General features: G+C 36.7%; 3 protein-coding genes across 9 annotated transcripts; 2 read left to right on the top strand and 1 right to left on the bottom strand.

Annotated features, from left to right (window-relative positions):
* The first annotated feature begins 105 nt into the window (after positions 1 to 105).
* On the top strand, positions 106 to 13,604 carry LOC100262507 (uncharacterized). Of its 4 annotated transcripts, none has more exons than XM_010665854.3 (10): positions 106 to 5,386; positions 8,869 to 9,070; positions 9,176 to 9,326; positions 9,460 to 9,592; positions 9,776 to 9,850; positions 11,860 to 11,950; positions 12,097 to 12,367; positions 12,481 to 12,523; positions 12,596 to 12,699; positions 12,963 to 13,604. In XM_010665854.3, exons 1-10 carry the CDS (start codon positions 232 to 234, stop codon positions 13,380 to 13,382), a joined length of 6,645 nt encoding a protein of 2,214 aa, XP_010664156.1. In that variant the 5' UTR covers positions 106 to 231; the 3' UTR covers positions 13,383 to 13,604. The 4 variants fall into 4 exon arrangements, with proteins under 4 accessions (XP_010664156.1, XP_010664159.1, XP_059591007.1 ...); XM_010665857.3 differs by having other exon boundaries at positions 112 to 5,386; positions 9,179 to 9,326; positions 9,460 to 9,559; XM_059735024.1 differs by having other exon boundaries at positions 112 to 5,386; positions 9,179 to 9,326.
* A 1,379-nt stretch (positions 13,605 to 14,983) lies between these two features.
* NDHM (NAD(P)H-quinone oxidoreductase subunit M, chloroplastic) lies at positions 14,984 to 17,158 on the top strand. The gene is made up of 2 exons (NM_001397829.1): positions 14,984 to 15,666; positions 16,729 to 17,158. The coding sequence occupies exons 1-2, from the start codon at positions 15,217 to 15,219 to the stop codon at positions 16,903 to 16,905; spliced, it is 627 nt and encodes a 208-aa protein (NP_001384758.1). The 5' UTR covers positions 14,984 to 15,216; the 3' UTR covers positions 16,906 to 17,158.
* LOC100257388 (uncharacterized) lies at positions 16,925 to 22,219 on the bottom strand. Of its 4 annotated transcripts, none has more exons than XM_002284594.4 (5): positions 22,108 to 22,219; positions 20,922 to 21,854; positions 20,567 to 20,777; positions 20,220 to 20,302; positions 16,925 to 17,231 (listed from the first exon to the last, which is right to left on the bottom strand). In XM_002284594.4, the coding sequence occupies exons 2-5, from the start codon at positions 21,819 to 21,821 to the stop codon at positions 17,160 to 17,162; spliced, it is 1,266 nt and encodes a 421-aa protein (XP_002284630.2). In that variant the 5' UTR covers positions 21,822 to 21,854; positions 22,108 to 22,219; the 3' UTR covers positions 16,925 to 17,159. The 4 variants fall into 4 exon arrangements, with proteins under 4 accessions (XP_002284630.2, XP_010664153.1, XP_010664154.1 ...); XM_010665851.3 differs by having other exon boundaries at positions 20,922 to 21,857; positions 22,108 to 22,216; XM_010665852.3 differs by having other exon boundaries at positions 20,922 to 21,857; positions 21,967 to 22,187.
* Positions 22,220 to 22,561: the final 342 nt, after the last annotated feature.

Below are 22,561 nucleotides of genomic sequence, written 5' to 3'. Positions count from 1 at the left end.
GGACAACTTAAAAATAAATATCTTTGAAGAATAATAAAATACTATTAATTATTTCTTCAGAGAAAAAAATTATTAATAAATCTGTAACAAAGTAGGAGCTTATAAAAAAAAAGAAATATATATTGGTGGAATTAAGGATTGATAGTGAAATATAAACCCACCCACCATAAAGATAATGTTGATTGGAGAGGAATTCTGAGAGAGAAAAGGAAATATATTGATGGGAGTTGAATGTGGAGTCCAACACCAAACGATGGTATTAGAGAAGGGAAGAGGAAAAACAGTAGCGCAAGTCCATCAAGAGAGAGAAAGAGAGAGAGAAATCGGCAAATGGATCTCCCGCCGTTAATTCATCACCACCCCAATTCTTCAAGGTATGCTCATATCCCTTCTCAATTGCCCGATGATCCTAATTTCTATGGTAATCACCGCCACCACCACCATCTTCTGCAACTTTCGCCGGCACTCCCTCCGCCACCTCCGCCACCATCGTACCGTCCTCTCACCGTTCCTCCACCGCCGCCGCCCTTCAGCCCCCACCAATCTCAATTCACTTTTCGTAGCGCTAACCCTAGCCCTAACCCTATTCGTCTGATTGATGACGAACCCGGATCTCTCCATCACCACCACCACCGCCATCTTGATGTGCGTCGGTCACCACATAGGGTTTCTAATCGGACCCTTTTGGACGATGATCGTCACCGTCTTCGCGTGCACCACTTTGATAATTCACGTCCCGAGTTTTGGGACCCTTCCAGGGTTTCGACCGAGAACCGGCCGCCGAGGCTGTACCATGTCATCCGATCGGATCACGAGACCAGTCATAACCGATCATTTAATCACAATCCCGTTTCACCGTTCCGTGCAATCGGTGAGTTTAGGCATGATCCGGAGGGTAGTTCTAGGTTTAGGGATGAATTGAATGGTGGATTTGAACATAAACGGGTCGAGGAGTTGGTGTGGGGTCGAGGTGAGGGTCGTAGCCATGATGATTTTGATCGCCACAGCCATTTGGTACAGAATGCTAACAAATCTTTGAGGAATATTGGTTTTGGTGATTCTCATTTTGTTGTGGAACCCGACTCCTCAAGTTTGGGGAATTATGACTCAAGATACGGCTCGTCACGTGATGAGGAGTTCATTAGGAATGGCAGAGGTGATGGAGTGAGTGAAAATCAGAGGTGGGCTCATAGTAGACAACCCCAAAGAGACGCGGCCAACTATTTAATTGGTCTGGAAAACAATGAGATTGATGATGGCGGTGGGGTTCAGGTTTTCTCCTTCAAACGAGGCCCCAATGCCCTGGAGTTGGGAAAATTTACTAATAGGGGGAGCAGGGAGGGTAGTCATGAATTCACTCGCTCCCCCAGAAAGAAAATACAGAAGAAGAGTGCCCTTCTCAGGATTCAACTGCAGAAGCCTAGTCCTAGAAAGAGAGATGATGGGCAGTTTTATTATGATGAGTCCACCTCTAGTCAATATAGAGGTAAAGAGCCCCTTGAATATTTGGATCATGGAATGGCAGACAAGAGAGAAAGGAGTCCAGTAGAGCTTGATGTTTCTTTCAAATCCAATTCACTAGTAGCCAAGGCAATTATGGCCCCTTCAAGCCCCACGGTTGTTTCTGATAGAAATTTGTGTTTGATACCTAGGAACAGAGAGCTTAGGAAAATTACACTGCCTAATATGGATAATTCAAGTTCACAGCTGAATAAACTCAATGAGGAACCTGTAAAACGGGATTGCTTGCCAAGTGTTGTGGCCGACCCATCCTTGTGTCATAAAGATCCAAAACAGTTGAAGGAGAAAGTGACAGCTTCTGGTCTTGAAACTGTGCAAACTTTTAGTTCAAAGCCTTGTTCCAGTGGGACCAATATTTCACTGGAAAACAATAGAGTGGAAGGATCTCTTAACAGTATGGTTTCAGAAAAGGTTGCTGCCAGCATTGGTTCTGGTGGAATGTCTTCACCCAAGGTCACAAAGAAGAAGAAAGTCATAAGGAAAGTATCGATTCCTATTTCTCGTGCATCAAATTCACAATTAACAAAGAAACCAGGAGAAGCTCCAGGTAGTTCCACCCTTAGGCCATCTGCAGCCTCTAGCTCCAATAATGCAGCACATCCAAAAGAGAAAATAACTTCTGCTGGTTTAATTTCAGTCACTGGTGTTAATGAAGTAACTGCATTGTCTAAGAATAACAAAGTGAATGAGTCTCTGCTGTCAAATATTTCAGAGAAAAGTGTCACTGACACTGTTTCTGGTCAGGCATGTGTAGCTGAGCTTACAGAAAAGAGGAACAGATTAAGTCCTCCTTCAGGGTTTTCCAGTCAGAAGGAAACCAACTTTCATGAGGGTCCCATAAATACTGAAGGATCCATACATGATTTGAATGTCATCTCAAATTCTGAAAAGGGTCTAACTAGATCTCCAAATGAAACAACTTATATTGACATTGATGGTATAAGTGACGTTAGCATGCAGATTTGTCAAAATGGTCCGAGTGTGTCACTTGAGAATGATGTTTTAAAAGGGTCTTCAGAGACTATGCTTTCAGTAGGAGGCAATGTTAATGTTTGTTTGTCAAGTTTAGAGGAAACAAAGATTCATGAGGGTCTTGCCAATACAAATAATTCCGTCCATGATTTGAATATTGGATCTAGTTCTGATTGTGATTTAATTAAGACACAAGAGAAAATTTCCACCTCTGATATTGGCACTGTGGGTGCTGTGAGCAGGCATCCTTGTTCTAACCACGTCAGTGTACTGCTTGAGAATCCAAGGCCTTTTTCTTTAGGAGGGAATGCGAGTGTTCCTGTTCTATGTTCTAAGGAAAACAAAACTCATGAGGGTCCCTTAAACGTGGATGGCTCCAGTAACAGGACAGGGACTGCCTTGACTTCTGACCACGGTCTTACTAAATCACAAGTGAAAATTACTGCTTCTAACACTGGTATTGTGGATGATGCTGGCAAGCAGCTGTCTCAAGATGGGGTCATCATGTCAGTTGAGAATGGTGCCATAGAGAGACCTGCAAAAGATATGGCTTCAATGGGAGGCAATCTTAATGTTGATTCTGGTAAGGATTATACACCCAAGGGTAAGAAAAAGAGAAAAATTAGAACCTCTCAGTCAGATTTGTCTCATTCAGCAAAAGTGCATGTGAAACCTCTAAATGTAATCACCTCTAGGCATGATGTGGATGCAACCTTAAGTTGTTCTATGAAGGATCCTAGCCTTGCAAATTCTTATGTTGGGAGTTTGAAGGTTGGCTCAGAAGCTTGTGAAGATAGGGTCAGTGTTTTGCATGGGAACAGTTCAATGAAAGACCTTTCTGAGGCTAAGGTTTCTTTTAGAGATGTTGATGTTGGTCAAAATGGGACTTCTCCTAAGCTCAAAAAGAGGAGGAAAGGCTTTGTTCCTGATCCAGGTTTTTCTAGCCCAATGGGGCCTGAGATCCACAAGGAATCTCTAATTCCAGATGCCTCAACGATTGGTCCTGAAGTGCCTTCAAATTCTAATGATTGTCTTACACAATCAGAAGAGCAAGTTCCAGTCTCTGGCATTACTATGTCTGCTACTGGTTTGCAGCCTTGTCTGGAGGGAAACACTGTATTGCCTGAGAACAGAACAACAAGAGGAAATTTTGAGGCCATGAGTTCAGTAGGAGATGATTCGAGTGCCAATGATATGAAATTTCTGCAACCAAGTGTTATTGTTGAGGAGTTAGCCATTCCAAGTTTGCAATCTTCTTGTCCATCAGGATTGAGGGTTGAGCTGATAGAAACTCCAGGTATGTCTTCTGTTGATCATCAAAATGAGATTATGGGCCTGGAAAGTGGAATTAGAGAAAGAATCAGTGTACATGGTCTGGAAGAGCCGGGTATGCTTCGCAGGGGGACTGCTGACTGCAAAAGTACTGCAGCCCTTGAGACTCTGGACTTGAATCGTAGACAACTCAGTACAGGTATGGAATGTGATACTCATACTCTTATGAAGGATGATAAACAACCTACCGTATCAAACTATCTGTCTATAGCTGCTGATGGCAATGGAGTCTCTCCTACTAACTCCAATGATGAACTGATGCAATCTCTGCCTGATACACTTTCCAACATGGCCTCTCCTGAAACCTTGCCCCTTATTCCTGGTCTACACACGTTGGATACTGAACTATCAGTTGAGCAAATTTCAGATCAAAAGGGTTGTGGAGATGACAGAAAATCAGATGAAAAGCCTATGGTTGATTGTGGTTCTGTTTTATTTGCCCATAATTCATGTTCACAGAGTTCCGAAAGTAATTTTAAATTAGATGATGCAATAGGAAGTGATAATTCAATCAATGGGAAAACAGTACAACCATCATCACAGGATACCAAAAGAACAACACACAGTGTAAATCTTATTAGTGGAGAGTTGAATGGGAGCAAAAACCATCTAAATAATTTGGTTCCTAGGGTTTTTCCAGCTCCTTCATCCTTTTTCCTTGCCAATTCAAAGAAGACAGCTTCTTCAACTCACATTGCAAAACCCCGAACATGGTATCGAACTGGGGCTTCGTCTTCATCATTAAAGAAGCCTCTCTCGATTGCATTTCCTCCACAAAGGCAGTTGAAAAAAATTGGAAAGGTACAAGGTACTTCTTACATTCGTAAAGGCAACAGCCTTGTAAGAAAACCTGCTCCAGTTGCTGTTATTCCCCAGGGTTCACATGGTTTGAGTTCCTCTGTTTACCGATTGAATCCTTCTGGTGTAGATGAAATGAGAAAGAGAACAGGATCTGAAAGCAGAACTGATGTTATTGACCCATCTAATCGCTCAAGCACAGGAGCAACAGATGCTCCTTCTGAGAGGCCTCAAACACCTCCATTACCCTATTCCACCAAATTACCAAAATGCACTACCATCTCTTCAGGTGATTGCACAACTTCCCCATTGGTGGATCCTCTCCTAAATGGTTGTTCAGGAAATATGCCAGACCCTGCAGAGAATATCAAAGTGCCAATGTCTTCTGAGGATGGAGCAAAGTCTTCTGGAAGTACAGAAAATCAAACTGGTTTGATCAATAATTTGGAAAGCCAGAGTGTCTTAAATGATGGAAATTCAGAGTCTTCAAAATTGAAGAGGGTAACATATGTGAAGCGCAAGTCAAACCAGTTAGTTGCTGCTTCAAATCCACATGACATGTCTGTTCAAAATGCGGATAAAACCCCAGCATTATCCTCTGATGGTTACTACAAGAGGAGGAAAAATCAGCTCATTAGAACGTCGTTGGAAAGTCACATCAAGCAGACAGTTGCCATTCCAGATGACGGTTCAAACTCTGAGGGGCAAAGGCCCCCCAAGCTTGTTTCAAGCAAAAGTTCTAGCAAGAGGCCATCTGATAAAGGTGTGTATGAAGAACTCGTTCTTTAGGTTTGTTTAATTTATCCTTTCAAGAGGCAACTTTGTGAACCAATCAGCATGGCTGTTTATGCTAACTATAATCACTTGGAACATTTAGTAAGAAGTAAACTTGTAATCTGACATCTTCTATTCATTTAGGTTTTTTCTTAGGGAAAAAAAGAAAAGAAAAGTAAATAAAAGAAAAAAGAGAAAGGAAATGCAGAAATTTATCAAGTAAAAACCAATCTTTCAAAAAAAAAAAAAAAGTAAAAACCAAGTACAGTTGAGGAAGGGATATCCTTCAAGCTAAAACAGAAAAATCTAGGTCACCCCACAGTCACCCTGGCTAAGACCAAAAGAAAAGTTCAGAACCTAAAATCAGCCTACTCCCTAAGGGGTTTGCGTAGACACCCCCCAAAATCCAGCATAGTTTAAGGAGTGTAGCACCAACCAACTCCATCATGGAGACCTAAAGAGGGTTTATGGAGAGGTTGATGCCACTGAAGTTTTTAAAAATGCTTAATTTCATAACATTCTGTTTGGTGCCGTTAAAAGATTCTAGATACTCTTCTATGCAATCATTGTGCATCATCATGTTTCATGTTGCTGGATGAAATTAGCATCTGACATGTTGACTCACAAAAATATGCATTCAACTGCCAAATAGCTTTCACCAAGTCTTTTTTCTGGTAATGTTAATTTTTTAAGTACAGAAATTTTTCTTTCATCTCTTTATGATCTACTGCTTGCCCTTGTTTGTCGTGTCTGCTGTGTTGAAGTACATTGTGCATGAGGCAACAGATTTACAGGCTCATTTGGTTGAGTGGGTGACTGTTTACCATCTTGCCCTGGTTACTTGTATATGCATTGTGAAGAACATTTTTCGTAGAATTACAGACTACATTTGTTTGGCTAAATGGGTGACTGAGTATTTCAAAGAAGTAAGGCGGGATGGGGTTTAGAAACTTGATTTTGTTCTCAATAAAACTTTGCCTGTCAAATAGGGTTGGAGGTTTGAGAAGTACAGAGATAGGCTTGGCGAATGTTGTGGGGGCCAAGTTTGGAGAACTGAAGTGGATTGGTCATGGATTGTTGGGGAGTGATGGCTGGATCCTATGGAAACCTATGAGGAAAAGTTGGGGCCTATTCCATGGTTTGAATCGTATTTTGGCTGTCAGGATAATGTTCTAGTGTGATGTTTGGTATGGGGAGGGGAGCTTGCAATTTTGCTTTCCATAACTTTTTTGAGTTGGCAGTTGATGGAGTAGCTTTGGTTGCTGATTATTGGTGTTTGGTGGAGGGTGCCTATTGTAATTGGAGTCCTGGGTTGATCAGAAACTTATAATGATTGGAGGTAGAGTTGTTGGGAGCTTTTTTGTTTGTTTGTATTCAGAGTATTAGGGTTCCAAGCAACAGTATTTTAGTTTTGAGCTCCCCAAAGAATTTCTTGGTAAAAAATTTTCAAGGAGCTCTCATCCTGACCTAATCTCAGGTTTCTAGCTTGGGCTTTGTGGGGCTCTTTTTCATGGGAGATTGTGTGGGAGAAAACTCCTTGGTATTGACCAGCCATGACTTAAGGGTTGTGTCCTTGTGACAAGGAGTTGTTTATGCTTTAAGGATGCATAGTTGGATAATCATATCCCCCTTCAATATGTGTTGTCACAGAGGTGTGGCCTCAGTATAGTTTTAAAAGGGGCGCTTTAGGCGCGCCTAGGAGCAAGGCGGCGTGACGCGGAGCTCCAGCACCTCGCCTTACTCAAGGCGCAACCTGTTGAAGAAGGCACTGCCTAGGTGTGGAAGGTGAGTGCCTTCGGCCAGGCGCAAAGCTCTAGAAAGGCACGCTTCTCTATTTCTTCTTCTTTTTCTCAGTCACGATCCACTTCCAGCCCTAATTTGGGCATTTTTTTTTGTTATTATTTCACCAGCAAAACGCTGCATTTTGTTGGTGGAATAAAAACAAAAGAAAACGCCTAGATTAGGGCTGGAAGTTGATCGTGAGATCGTGAGAAGAAGCAGAAGCATTTTTTCTTTTTAATAGCCCAAAATGAGCTTTAAAAAAAACACAAAAGGCCCAAAATTAAGGCTCAATAGAGAGTAGAGATTGAGAAGAGGACAGAAAGAAGAATCAAGAAAGAAGAGGACAGAAAGAAAAAGAGAGGTGCGTACCTGGTGGTTGGCGTTGGCTCAACTTCGATCTGTCACTAAGTCTCTTCTAGGCATTTAAATTTGTATTTTTATATTTCTATTTATCTATTATTTATTTATTATGATAATGAAATTGTCAAAGAAAAGTTAAAACTACTTATTTATCTAATTGTTATTTTTTTTTTTATGTATTTTATATTTTTATTTAATTAATTTATTTATCTATTATTTATTTATTATGATAATGAAATTGTGAAACATGGAAACTACTTATTTATATAATTGTTATTTTCTTTTTTTTTATGTATTTTTATATTTTTATTTAATTAATTAATTTATCTATTATTTATTTATTATAATAATGAAATTGTGAAAGACAAAAACTACTTATTTATCTAATTGTTATTTTTTTTTTAAATTTATTTATTTATTTATAATGAATTATCAATTTATTATGGTTATGAAATGAATACATTTTATGATAAATGAAACAATCATGATGCTTAGTTTTTATGCTTAGAGCTATTTGTTTTATGTTTTTTGTTGATTAGATTGAAATTTTAGATGATATTTGATGATATATGCACTTAGGATAAATAAACAGTTATTAAATTTAATTGTATTATATAAAATTATATATGTAAAATAGGATGTGCCTCACTTCACTAAAGCCCATGCCTTAAGTGTGCCTTGCGCCTCAGGCTCCAGGAGGACTTTGCACCTTGGTGCGCCTTGAGCCTTTTAAAACTATGGCCCCTCAGCATTCTCTTTGCCTCTTAAATTAACTGTCACTTGGTTTGTTGGCTTGGCAACTTGTGGATAAGAGTGACAAGGTTTGGAGGATAGCTGTAGCTTACAATTTTTTTTTAGATGCATTTAAAGGAAAGAGATAGATGAGTATTTGATGTTTCAGTTCTTAATCTACCTTCAAGCAGTATTCAGTATTTTTGTTTATTTTCTAATAGCACCTCAGTAGAAGTGCATGAAAAGCTAATCTGTCTAACCTGACAACGCTATGAAATTTGATTTATCCTATAAGATTATGCTAATCATGAAGCTCAAATTTTCTTTTACATCTCAGTGTAAAAAAATAAAAAAACAGCTTTATTGGGCACCAACTGTTTATCAATTTGGAAATCACTTTTAAATATCCTTGCATTTTTAAAGTTCTCTGCTCTTTACCATCATATTTTCTTAAGTAGCTTCAGTGGAGGAATATCTTGATATCTCTGGAAGTAATTAGTAGGATACATCAATTTCCTTAAATAGTAAAAAGATGCATTAGTTTGATTTGATATGATTGGTTGTCTGACTAGATCTAAGTGAGGTTTCTATTTGCAGTTTTATCAAAGACACGTGAACCTTCAAAATTCTCTTTAGTTTGGACACTAAGAGGTGCACAGTCATCAGAAAAAGATGGTAATTCAGTTCATAGTCAAGGGGTATTGCCTTCTCTATTTCCATGGAAAAGAGCAACATACTGGAGAAGTTTTATGCATAATCCAGCTTCGATTCCCAACAGTACTTCGTTATCAATGATCAGGTACATTGGCATGCAGGCTTTTTCTTTGTCTGCTTCTGCTGCTGTTTTCTGTTTGTCATATATGTACATTCACAAAGAAAATGATGGATTACTATTTTCTTTCAGTAGGAAATTGCTACTCTTGAGAAAGAGAGATACAGTTTACACGAGGTCAACTGGAGGATTTTCCCTCCGAAAATCCAAGGTATTAGGTGTCGGTGGGTCTAGTCTGAAATGGTCAAAATCCATTGAAAGACAATCCAAAAAAGCTAATGAGGTTGGTTGGGTCTACTGCATATAAACAATGTTTTTATTTTGCTTTGCAGTTATCTTAAGTCAAATAATTATTGATTTCAAAATTGAAGTCTCTGCTTGAAGATCGTACTTACTAATTTGTTTGTGTTTTATAGGAAGCTACACTAGCAGTTGCTGCAGTCGAAAGGAAAAAAAGAGAACAGAATGGTGCTGCTTCTGTTATTTCTGAGACAGAAAGTAGAAATCATTCTTCCCGTAAGTCAGTTCATAATATAATGCTGCACCCAGGTAGGTCAATGAAACGTCCTGGTGTGGCAGACACAAATTATTGTGAATAACTGTTTCAGTTAACATTTTTGTGTAGGGCTTCTGATTTGCATCTTTAGAGTGTGGTTTGTACAAGGATGTTGTTTTGATTCTTAAGTAACAAGTATTAATCAATGACTTGTGAAGTATCTGAACATATCTCAGGTGAGCGTATATTTCGTGTTGGTTCAGTCCGCTACAAAATGGATTCTTCAAGACGGACACTTCAGAGGATTTCAGGTGAGCTCCAGATTCCTTAAATGTTCTCTGATATAAAACTGTTTTTGTATCTTTCTATGCCTTTCAAGCTTTTCTGACTACATTGTTTGTCTAAATGTTGCCCTGATGGAGCTTGAATGTGCATGTTTTTGGGCAATGGATATAAGTTACTGAAAAAGCTCCTAATAATGTAGTTTTATCTTAGTCTTGATTCTGCTGGTACATGCGTCTTGTCTTGCTTATTTTACCAAATGATTAGATGCTGATATCTGACTCAAAAACTGGGTGACAGAGATGACCAATAATTTTCTTATTTGATTTTGTACTTTGTGGAAGGATGTCTCGTCCTTCTTGATCTTTTTAATTAATAGAAAAGATCTATTGGGTTTCTGATCAAAAGAAATATTTTCTTATTGGATATGTACTTATTTGCTTATGAAAATAATAATAATAATAATAATAATAATAATAATTTTCTTATTTGACTGGGGTAAGGCTTGTTAAACAGATGAACCTGTTTTCTGGATGAGACAATCCCCATTTTTTTAATATGCAAACAGAAATATTGATTAAGAGCACCAAACAGAAATAGGGGGCACAACCCCAGTAAATTGGGAATATACAGAATTTTAAAACAAACAACAAAACAAAGAAACAGAAAATCCAAAATGTGAAATCCTATGAAATCTATCCTTGACCCAACCTCTCAATGAATTCCATCGAGGAGAAGTCACACCCAAGGGATCCTAGATAAGTCAAAATTTGTTTTCAGGGAAGGTCTTTCAATGCTTGATGTGGATGTTCCTCTTCCCTGAAAATTCTGCTGTTCAATTCCTTCATATGCATCAAAAAAAAAAAAAAGGGGGGTGCCATGTTGCACAATTGCATTCTTTTACCATGCAGCCTAAGAGAAGCTCTCTGGCAGAATCTAGCTAAGATAGTGCCATGGCTTCTTCTTTTTTTCTTTGATTATTGTTTCCTAATCTCCCCTTGTTGACTTAGGATGTATTGTGGAGATTTGGTATTGCAACGATGAATTAGAGATTGCACATTGCAGGAAATGCAGGCTTGCAATGAAAGTTCGGTCATAGGATAAAGTTTTACTGATTGGAAGACTGCAGTGTGTTGCCATGTCCTTCTGAACAATTTTCCTGTAAATTTTATGTTAATACTGATGTTAACTAGGATGAACAAGATAAATGTCACCTGTATGATGAGCATTGCTCCTCTTTCCATTTTCTTTAGGAGGCAGGTATTGGAATTCAACCTCTTGAAGAACTATGACTTGATTTTGAGGTCATCAAATTGACCTTCTGAGTGGAATGCCTGCACTTCCATTCAGGAGGAGCTATTAATATTGCCTAGTTAGAGAAGGTTCTACTTTTATATTCTTTTTGGCAAATTTGAATTAACTAGGATGATGCTTGGTATTCTGTAGACTGGAACCTTCTGGTCATACAGGTTGATGCTATTTTTGTTGGAGCAAAAATTGGGAGAGTCTGAGGAATGTTATTGTGGTTACTGATTCTTAGAATGCTAGAGGATGTTCTGTGTTGGCTGGATAATACTCTATAGAAAGTGAGGGAGGTTGCTGGAAAATTTAGACAATTAGTTAATTGTTTTGATTGTTGGAATTGTATTCATGTTTTGTGGATAGATTAGTAAAAGAATAGTTGATAGCCTGGCTAGTCTCAACACTGTTTGAATAGAAGAGGGGTTTGTTCTGGGGGACTTACCTGGGGAGGCATTGGGATGCTTGTAAAAGGTGCATACTTTTGAGATCATCTCAGATCATGTGAACCCCTGAATGCTAACTTAAAGATACCACAATAATGCCTAATACTGTCAGACTGAATTTCTACTTGGTAAGCATTAAGGGACTGGTCCATGATGATTGATGAACTTAGTTTTGACTTTTTGTTTTCCTTGCTTCATCACCTTTGATGAAAATATCTCTGTTTCTTTGGTTAGTAAGGTGACAATTTTTAGCAAGAATTGACTTCATAACTTGGTCCTTATATTCTGTATAGATGGGGATTCAACATGCTCTGCAGCTCTACAATCAGAAAAGAATGCAAAGAAACCTTACATTCCAAGGAGATTGCTGATCGGCAATGATGAGTATGGTGGCTTGTATATCCATCTACTTTTCTGCATCAGATTGCCATAACTAAACTCATAATTTCATTTAAAAAGCCTTCCAAGTTGAGTTTCACTTATATATAATACCTAACGATCTGCTCATGAATTCACTCCAATATCAACAGATATGTTCAGATTGGCAATGGTAATCAGCTTATCAGAAATCCAAAGAAACGTACTCGCATCTTGGCAAGTGAGAAAGTTCGATGGAGTTTGCACACCGCCAGGCTGCGCTTGGCTAAGAAGTGGAAGTACTGTCAGTTTTTCACAAGATTTGGGAAATGCAACAAGGATGATGGAAAATGTCCATATATTCATGATCCCTCTAAAATTGCAGTCTGCACAAAGTTTCTGAATGGTTTATGTTCCAACCCCAATTGCAAATTGACTCATAAGGTGTAATTCAGTTCTGGTTGATACAACTTGATGCTGCCAATTGGAAGTGGCTCCCAGCTTGTGCTTTTGATAAAATTATTTGCTTAATATGTTACCTTGTATATCTTGTGCAGGTCATTCCAGAAAGAATGCCAGACTGTTCTTATTTTTTGCAGGGTGAGCCTTACTACTTTGTGCTTTTGCTCAACATGATAACAAAATGCAAAATTCTGACTGATTTTGTGGCAGGTTTATGCAACAACGAAAGCTGTCCTTATAGGCATGTAAATGTGAACCCAAATGCATCTGTTTGCGAAGGCTTTCTTAGGGGCTATTGTGCTGATGGCAATGAGGTAATGCCTTGTTATACAAAGACACAGGATATAGGGGTTTTTTTTAATATTCATATAAGCTGAATGAGGAAATTGTGTTTCTCTTATGACCTAGTTGTAATAACAAGCTGCTTGAAAAAACTGAATCTAGTTCAAACCTAACGTAAAAGAACTTGATATTGGTGGCTTGGACTTTTATATATTCACTTGTCAAGTTGTAGACTGACCCAATCCTTTGCAACACTGCTGTAATAAGTTAAATTGCCGAATCTCTGAACTTGCAGTGTCGGAAGAAACACAGCTATGTCTGCCCCATCTTTGAAGCTACTGGAAGCTGTCCTCTAGGATCCAAATGCAAACTTCACCATCCCAAAAACCGAAGCAAAGGAAAGAAGAAGAAACAATCAAGAGAGCTAAATGCCCAAGGAAGGTACTTTGGTTTTAGGCATGTCAACAATCGTGATCCAGAAAAGGTGGTGTCTGAAAAGGACACTGCAAAGAACAATGATGACATATCATTTCAAGAAGGAAGATTTGCTGATTATATCAGCCTGGATGTTAGTGATGAAGACATTGGAAGTATCAATGGTCCAAGGACCCAGCAAACAACCTTGTTTGGCAGTGAACCATCATATTTGCATTTGGACGATCTGGATGAGCTGATTAAACCAGTCCTTATAATGAATAAGAATTTGACAGCATAATTGTCTGCTGTATTGGCATGCTAAGTATGCCATGGAGGAGTCTGATGTAATGAGGTAATATAGTTTATATTCTTGTTTTCTGCTATTGCAGATTTTTTTTTGTCCATTTTCTGTTATTTATAACTGTTGTACACAGACCATTACAGAAATAGAGAAATGAAATGATGTTAAAGAAACATTGAATTTGATGGAATGAATTGAGCCACAAAAATTCTGGAGTCCCATGCAGTTAGTCTTGTGATTTTCTGATGTGTGTTTTCTGAAGTCTCTGTTCAGTTCGTATTTTATTTGTTTTTGTTTTTTAACATAAGAGATTAAACAAATGGGATAATTAAGAAGCAGATTTTGAGGGGGTTTAAGAGTGCATTTGACAACGATTCAGAGTAGTGTTTTTAGTTTTTTTAACACTTGAAAATATTTATTTTTCAAGCATTAAAAATACTAGAAACATTTTCAAAATTATTGTCAAATACACTTTAAGATATTTAAGCTTTTTAACAGTTAAAAATTTTCATTTTTCAAGTATTAAAAAGAATAAAAATATTTTCTAGAATCACTAATCAAACATATTCTAAAAACTCGTTTGATAGTGATTCTATAAAACATTTCTCATATTTTTAATACTTGAAATTTTTTATTATTAAGGTGTTATAATGATTAAAAACTTTTTTAAAAATAACTATCAAATACACTCTAAATGCCCTAAAAAATATAGATAGTCTTGAACGTGGGAAAAACATTTCCTACAAACATTCATCAAACATCATCTAAATGTCCTAGGAAATATGGTTTTAGACGCCCTAGGCAGTCTTGAACATAGGAAAAATGGAGGTCTGCATTTGAGTGGTAAAGATTGCTTGACTTGGCTGGCTTTTTTGGGTTGTTTCTAACTTCCTTCGATGTGAAAATGATAATAATAATAAGTTTCTGTTTAAATATATTTTTTATTTTTTGTTTTCAAAATTAGAAGTTTACATATAAAGTGAACATTTTTCACAAAAAAAATATACAAATTTATCATATGTATTTAAAAATGATTTTTAGAAATTTTAAAATTTGAGGCAGTAGAAACTTTTACCTAATTTTTAAATTTTTTTTTTTTTAATGTAAGTTTATAAAAGTTTGTGTATCTTATACAAAAATAATTAGTATTTTCTGATTTTAAAAACATAAAATGCTCTCAAAACTTCTCGTTTTTAATTTAATTGACTTATGAGTAACAACTATTTGGGAGATAGTAAATTTGTAATAAGGAAATATGTTCGGATATTAAGGAGGAATTATATATATGCATACCAACAAATGCGCTTATTTATTTGTTTGTTTTTTCAATCTGAGGAATCTTTTATAGCCGAATCTTTCGTATTCTCAATGGGACACAAACATTAGGATGTTAATCGTGTCTGTTAGGACCAGCATAGGATAATGCAGGGCATCCAACGAGCCATTTGTTGAAGGAAATGAAAGATGCCATGAAAGTGGAAACAGCCGCATCTTTTGGACGATGATATATGTTTTGCGCTTGAAATCAAGGGGTTGTTATTTAAAAAAAAATGGGGGTCTACTTCTACAAACAATTTGAATGTATTAGGCCAACACTGTAACAAGCCAATTGATGGTAGCCATTTTGTATCTTTGTTCACCACACACTCTCTCTCTCTCGCTCTCTCTTCACAATAAAAACAAGAAATCTGATCCACAAAAGAAAGGGTCTAAATCCACTGGCCCTCTTGAGAATTTTCCTAAAACTACCGGTGCTTAGGAGCAATTTCCCAAAGCAAAACTGAAAGGAGAACTGAAAAACTCCTAAAGCCAGTAACTAGTGCATCCACTCATGGCTGCGACTTCGTCTTACACGGCTTGTACAAAATTCTCCATGTTGGGTTGGATTGGAGGCAAAAGAGAGCTGAGAAAGAGGAGGGCATTCTTCATTTCAGCTCAACAGCAAGCTGAAGTAGAAGAATCACAGCAAGTGAATGCGCAAGAAGAAGAGCAAGAGAAGATGAAGCAGCAAGGGAAGCAAAAGTTACCAAGACCCGTAGAACCACAGGTTAACGTGAAGAGCAAGAACATGAGCAGAGAATATGGGGGGCAGTGGCTCAGCAGTGTCACTCGCCATGTCAGGATATACGCTGCCTACATCGATCCAGTCACCTGTGAATTTGATCAAACCCAGATGGATAAGCTCACCCTTATCCTTGACCCCACTAATGAGTTTGTTTGGACATCAGAGACTTGCAACAAGGTCTATGCCTACTTTCAGGAGCTTGTAGATCACTATGAGGTATCTTCCTTTCATTGTCATCTTTCATCCATTACTGCTGCTTTCAGGATTTGTATATACAATAATGGGATGGAAAGCTTGCTTTCTTGCCACTAACTCCATGGTAAAACAATGCAAAGCTCTTCTCTTCGGAATATCAAGATGAAGAAATGGTGAGTCTTGTTCTGATTTGACAATTGATAACAAGAAAATCAGGGAAAAGAAAAATAAGTTGAAATTTTAGGACTGATAAATTAAAAACAGGATCACGCCCAAGTCCCTAGCAAACTAATTTAGAAGATTAGATGGTAAGATGGAATACATTGAGGCTCCATTCTTTGATTGCCCAACATTTGTCCGATTGGCTATACTCAGATATTCCAAGTTTTCTTACTTTGCCCACCAATCACATGAGACATGGTGCTTCTTTAGCACTGAGGGAAGTATTCAGTGTGATTTTGTACAGCAGAGACATGCTACCCCTTATAGAAGCCACCAGAGTAACCTTGACTTTCATTGATCCTACACCATTTGGCTGTAGCACACCATGATTGTCGCTCTTCCCCCATCCATTGCACCGTCCACCATGGATGGTCTGCAAAGTGATGATCTAACCCTAGTAATCAATTGACTTGTTCTTCTCAATGGTTGCCATGAGGGTAACCACCAGATAGGGGCTACATATTACTTCAAATGGTCATTGCCTAGCACCACATACTTGCATCAGGGTTCACTAGAATATCGTCCACCCCTTATAAAAAGTTCTCTTTAGAGAGAAAAACATCAAAAGACTAGCTGCAGCATCAGATGCCATTGTATGCCTGGTCAAAAAGCCCATCCCCAAAACAGCCATCCTCATCTCTATACATTTGAGTAGGAAGTGAGTCTTTTAATGTTTTCTGAGTGTTGAGCACTTCTTTCATGATCTCTGCTTTAACACAAGATATGTTTACACTAGTTGCTATCTTCAGTTTTTCGGTATTCAAACTTCGTTGGAAGAAAAAGAACATTTTCATGCGTTCTGCTCCATGTCAATCTTTGTTCCATGAGTTTTTCTGAGACTGATATGTGATGTGGAATCAGGGTGCCCCTCTGACAGAATATACACTTCGCCTTATTGGTTCCGACATAGAGCACTACATAAGGAAGCTGCTATATGATGGGGAAATCAAGTACAACATGAATGCAAGGGTCCTGAACTTCAGCATGGGGAAGCCACGCATTCTATTTAACGATGGCCTTCCCCAAAATGTACAATGATGATATTTGGACTAGGAAAGAAGGCAAGTATGTCAGGTTGTGACATTATACTGTTTAAGACATTTTAGTTAGAAGATGTCTAAATGGCTTGTGCCACAAAAGGTATCCAAAAGTTTCAGAATGCACAAAACACAAGCAAGAGTTTCATCCTCAGTAAATGCAAAAACATGTATTTGCCACAAGGCCTTTACCATAAAGCTTGAACTGATAGAACTGCAGCTATAAGATTTTCCTGCTTTGTAATCTTGAGATATTTACAGTTGTAGCATCATCTTCAGACATGATGCATCTGACCAAGGCTGAAATGCTCCTTCATGGGACAAATTCTGACACAAGAAGTACAACTCTATGTATCAAAAACTAGATATATAATTTCAAATAATTGACAAGTATTGACATACATGCTGAAGATACAGTAAACAAGATTTCATAATTGCATGTAAATATGTTAAATTAACATCACAACTGCCAGAAAAGCCCCCAAGAGTTCCTTGACCTACCACTTTTAATTAGCCATTCTAGTTCAATTGCATTGATGCATCAAACAGAATTGAATGAGCAATACAACTTGGTACTGCTTATACATTAATAATATAAAGAAAACAAAAGGTCAATTAAGTTAGTGAAAGCAAAACAAAAATATCAAAACATGCACTGGGAAAAGGAACTCAATAATAAATCACACCATAGCTGCACATATAAGATGATTTTAACTTTACATGCACCACCAGTTTGGTTTATCACCCTACCCTACATGATTTAGACATCAAGCCATACTTCAGAAGAGGCTGGTCCATCCAATGAACTGGTTACCCAGAAAAATGCATAGCTCTGGTTGAATTATTAAATACACAAATTCAAATAAACTAGGCTGTCTTTTTTGAACAGTCAAATAGAGAGTTTTAATTAAATAAAATCCAGCTTTTCTTCTTCCATCTGAACATTTCCATCAGCCATGTAAGCTGAAAAAACAACTTTCATGGTGATCGCCCATGTAAAACAATGAATAAATAATAGTGCAACTAGGAACTTTTAGTTGATTATTGCTTGATCTTCATAAAGTGCTCTGCCTACATGTAATTTACCCATATCCTTCATAAATATCATCCAATGATCTTATAGAAGAGATGATCAAGTCTCAAACAAGATTCTCTAATGGCCACAACATACAAATAAACTTGGATGTTGATGTCTACATTCACTACAGGCACAAATGTTATGTTGAATGAGGCCTCCTAGAGGTCTTACCCAAGCATTACCACCATGAGAATAAGAAAGGAGAGAGACGGAGATGTTTTTCTTAGAGAAAACTAAGTGTTAGTAATTCATATACAAAAAGGTTAAGGCCAATTCTTCCTACACATCAACAACATCAGATATTTATTGAACATATTACTATATTAGTAATGGTGTAACTTTGAGGCCGAAATTTGGTTCAAAGCCATAGCATCAATGATCGACTTGGGAAAGCTTGGGGCACATGGTCTCGGTGTCTCAAATCAATATCGGGCAATACACACAATTTATTAATTAAAACACTCGAAAAATTATAAAGAAATTATGACAATTATCAAAAAAATAACCACAATTAGATGGATCGAAGAAATTAACAAATTAAACTTTTTTCATATCTAACATATTTTAAATACTTACAAAAACACATGACACAAAGAAAATTTTTATAAGTTTTTTTTATTTTTCTTAATTTAAAAATTATAATTAGTTCAATTAGATATGAATGAATAATCATATTTTATTTATATATAATTATCATGTATTTAATTTATCATATATCTTCATATATAATGTATGATAATTAAAATATTATAAATTAGGAATAATTTTCTTAAGTACTCAATTTTTAATGTTTTTAATTCATTATGAAGATCCCTAAATAATTAATTTCTTAAATATATTAAAAGTATAATGATAATAAATTAGGAATACATCATATATTAATGAATGTAATTAATTCCATAAAAGGAATAACATGATTTAATGGATATAATTAATTTCATAAAAGGAGGAATAAAGGGGGTACAATAACAAATATATCAGAAATACATAGGGTAACATTCCTAAATTCATTCTCAATTCCTTAGCACGACGACTGAAAAGTTGAGAACTCCCAACCTTGTCATTGGGCGTTAGCAAAGACAATGAATTGTGATTAGTTTGACATCCCCACCTTTCAACGAAGGCAAAAAGGGCAATTGGAGTACTAAAGATTGAAAAGAAGGCCACTACCACCGGAGTCTAATTCAATGATTGCCTCAGCCAATCATGGTGCTACTCACCACCCCTAAAGTTTATTCCAACAACAATGAAGAAATCTTATGTTGCTTTGTGGGTTGAAGTCATGTATTTTTGTTGGTTCAAAGTTGTTTTTGGGGTTTGAAGCCATGGATTTTTTGTCAATTTAAAGCTGAGGATCTAAGTCAACTTAAAGAAGTTTCAGTGAACCAGACAATACAATTGAAGCATCACAAGAACTTGGCTGAGTTAAATGAGTTGCACTGACTTACAACCGAGCTAGTGTAAAAACATGTATTGGGTATTGAACCAAGGCAAATATGACTTAACTGATGCTTTGAACCCTGACCTAAAATCTAAAGGCCCTTTATTCTGCCTTTTTTTAATTTTTATTTCGTGTTATTATACAAGTTCAAATCCACAACCTCCCCATCACCACACCAAGCCCTTTATTTTTGCAAAAGGCATGATCTATCTTCCAACTTAAATTGATAATGCATGCTTGTTCATTCCAGCGTATTAAATTGATAATGCTAAGATTTTTTAGGATAAGGCAAAGACTCCAAAGATTCTTTGGGATATCATTTATTTCTATGCCTTCTTTCAGGCCTCTTGCACCATAGCATTTAAGGGCATTCCCCCAGTGTGGCCTAGCTCAACTGGTTTTCGATGTGTCAATTGAAAGGTTTGGGTTGGGAGGAAGAGCATTGAATAGGTCTTGCTTGGAAGAAAATTATTCTAATATTTGAGCAATGAATTTTGTTTTATTTTATTTTTTTATTTTTTGTATATTCTCATGTAATACTACATTGTTGTATGGATTTACTTAGAACTTTGGAGGCTTCAAACATACATTCTAATTAGTTCATTGTGTTTTTTAAGAGGATTTCTTGTCCTTTTTTTTCATTTCTTTATCCATAATTTAATACATTTGTTGTTTACAATAATAATGATCATTTAAAATTAAAAAAAAAAAAAAAAAAGATCTAGCTGCTGTGTAAGATTTAACTAGGCATATTCAAACAAACAAGAGAAGGTGCAAACAAGAAATAAATACTCACTTTTAACCAATAAAAGAATCCACGCAAGAGATTCAGAATTTTACAGTGATCACCTTGAACTGCATCAATCTTTCTTTTAAGATCTGTAAAATTACAAAACAATTTTCACTGAGATTATATAAATAACAAAAAACATAATCAATATGGAAAATTACCAATTATCAAAAAGACAAAATCAACACAAAGAAATGAATAAAAAAAAATTAGTTAGCCATGCTCCAATGAACAACAATGAAACACAGAGAAAAATAACAGAGCTGCATAATCAAACAAGAAGACAAGGATAATAATTAGATCCATGTTTCAGAAACAGTTGCACCCACACCAGTAGGTAATATCTAATTTACCAGTGTGGTGATCAAGATATGATTTGCTGCAAATCTCCACTGAGTATGATTTTATCCGTCCACGCAAGTCTCTATGGCGTTCCAATGGTTTCCTCTGAATTATTTCTTGCAAAAGTTCTTCATACTCCAACTGGTCATAAGGTTTTTTAAGAATAACCATAAGGTTATCCCTAAACTGTGAATGGCCTGTTCTATTACGATTTTTAATACGCTGCCAACACAAAACAGATGATAATATCAGCAGTTCATAAGAATAATTGTCAAAATACAAAATCATAAATAATTGGTAATCTAAAAGATCATACCAGAATTTTAAATAAGACACAACACAGTGGAAGGTGAACAAGATACATACAGAAGAATCAAATAGTTTTGGTGTAATGCATGGATCACTGTCTGCTGCTAATATCTCTGACTCGGATTCACTTTCCTCGTCTTCTTCATATTTCACCCGCTTGCCATGTTTATTTACAAAAACCAAATACTTGCCATCTTCTTTGATGCATTCCAGGAATGTCTTGTAGCTTTCATCTATTCCAGTATCACAAGGTTCTGTTTCATGCTTGCATTTGGGCTCAGATGAAGAAAGAACCCTTGAACTAGCTTTCTTACTCAAATCTGGCCTCAACTTGTTGTCAATCAAAGTCTTCCTTTTTCTGGCTGGAACATCTTTTGAAATTTCTGGGTTTTCCATATTTTCTCTTTTTGTCACAGTTCTCAAATTGTCTGGACTTCCAGGCTTGCCCTCATCACCCAACCTATCATCTTCTTCATACTTCAAAAGTATATGTATGTCTTCGTCTACAGCAACTTCAAGCACGAAAGAAGTAGCATCTTCCCTCACATTTTCCCAGAACATCTTATATTGAGGATCCAAATCATCGTCTCCCACTGAGGGATTGCAACGATTGTTACCTAATGTATCTAAGTACACTTTGTAGTCGTCATCCAACAGTATATCTTTTATTGCAACGGCTTGTGGGGTTTTCTTTATCCTGTAATCATCATCCAACAGGATGACTTTCGTTGGAGCATCTTGCGGTGTTCTCTTTGTGCCTCTAGTACAAGAATTGATCTTTAAACTCTGATTTGCAACACATCTTCTCTTCAACCGCCTCTCCAACCTCATATCACGCGCATTGTCAGGATCTTCAACCAAATCATTCTTGTTCTCAACAGAAGAAGGTTCCGTCTTAGCTGCAGAAACCCTAGAACTGATCTTTAAATTTTTCTCTTTTCCCCTCGGAATACTCATTTAACTTTTGTTCCAACTTCCAAGTAACAAGAACTGCTGTTATAAAATAAAAATTTAAAAATTAAATAAAATAAAACAGAGAATAAAAAAAGAGTTACATTCTTTATCATGCTCTGTTTGGAGCCCGGGAAAACAGAACACCTACATGCAAGATGCAACACACCCTGACAGCGAAGATACGCGCCAAAATTCCCCCTTTTTTCGCTTCCCTTTTAATTTTCCGTTACTTTCCCGCGAACCAAACGTATGGTATAAAAAAACGGAAATGGAAAAGATGAGGCTTTACCTAATCGGAGATCCCACCGGCGAAGAGGGTAGTCAAACTGCAGAACAGTGGGTCCTCGATCGTTCCGTCGAGTCAGATATTAATAAATAAAAATTAATAAACCCTATAAAGGGACACGAAGCGCGGGTTTTAATAAGTTATTTGATTTAATCTCATAAACCCACCCGGGTTACCCGAAATGACTCGAGTGGATGGGTTTAGTCAGTTTGGGCTTGGCCCAACAAACATATAGCCAAAATGTCTTGAAGGTTAAAAATTAAATAAATAATAATAATAATAAAAGTGATATTACGATACGAAAAACATAACTAAAGTATTAAAATACAAATTATTATGATTTACATGCTTCGCATATGACTAGGATACAAAATTTATATTATGATATGAAAAATATGATTAAGGTATTAAAGTATAAATATTATAACTTAAGTACGAAAAACATAATTAAAATATG

This window comes from Vitis vinifera, chromosome 18, assembly GCF_030704535.1.
Source record: "Vitis vinifera cultivar Pinot Noir 40024 chromosome 18, ASM3070453v1".
NCBI lineage: Eukaryota > Viridiplantae > Streptophyta > Magnoliopsida > Vitales > Vitaceae > Vitis > Vitis vinifera.
This window is presented reverse-complemented; position numbering and strand designations above follow the sequence as displayed.

Coding starts and splice junctions, on each gene's coding strand:
- LOC100262507 (XM_010665854.3), top strand. CDS start 232: ATGTGGAGTCCAACACCAAACGATGGTATTAGAGAAGGGAAGAGGAAA. Junction 12,524..12,595: donor CTGTTCTTATTTTTTGCAGG/GTGAGCCTTACT, acceptor ATTTTGTGGCAG/GTTTATGCAACAACGAAAGC. Junction 12,700..12,962: donor ATTGTGCTGATGGCAATGAG/GTAATGCCTTGT, acceptor CTGAACTTGCAG/TGTCGGAAGAAACACAGCTA.
- NDHM (NM_001397829.1), top strand. CDS start 15,217: ATGGCTGCGACTTCGTCTTACACGGCTTGTACAAAATTCTCCATGTTG. Junction 15,667..16,728: donor AGCTTGTAGATCACTATGAG/GTATCTTCCTTT, acceptor ATGTGGAATCAG/GGTGCCCCTCTGACAGAATA.
- LOC100257388 (XM_002284594.4), bottom strand. CDS start 21,821: ATGAGTATTCCGAGGGGAAAAGAGAAAAATTTAAAGATCAGTTCTAGG. Junction 20,303..20,566: donor ATATCTTGATCACCACACTG/GTAAATTAGATA, acceptor GTAATTTTACAG/ATCTTAAAAGAAAGATTGAT. Junction 17,232..20,219: donor GATTCTTTTATTGGTTAAAA/GTGAGTATTTAT, acceptor TTCTTGTGTCAG/AATTTGTCCCATGAAGGAGC.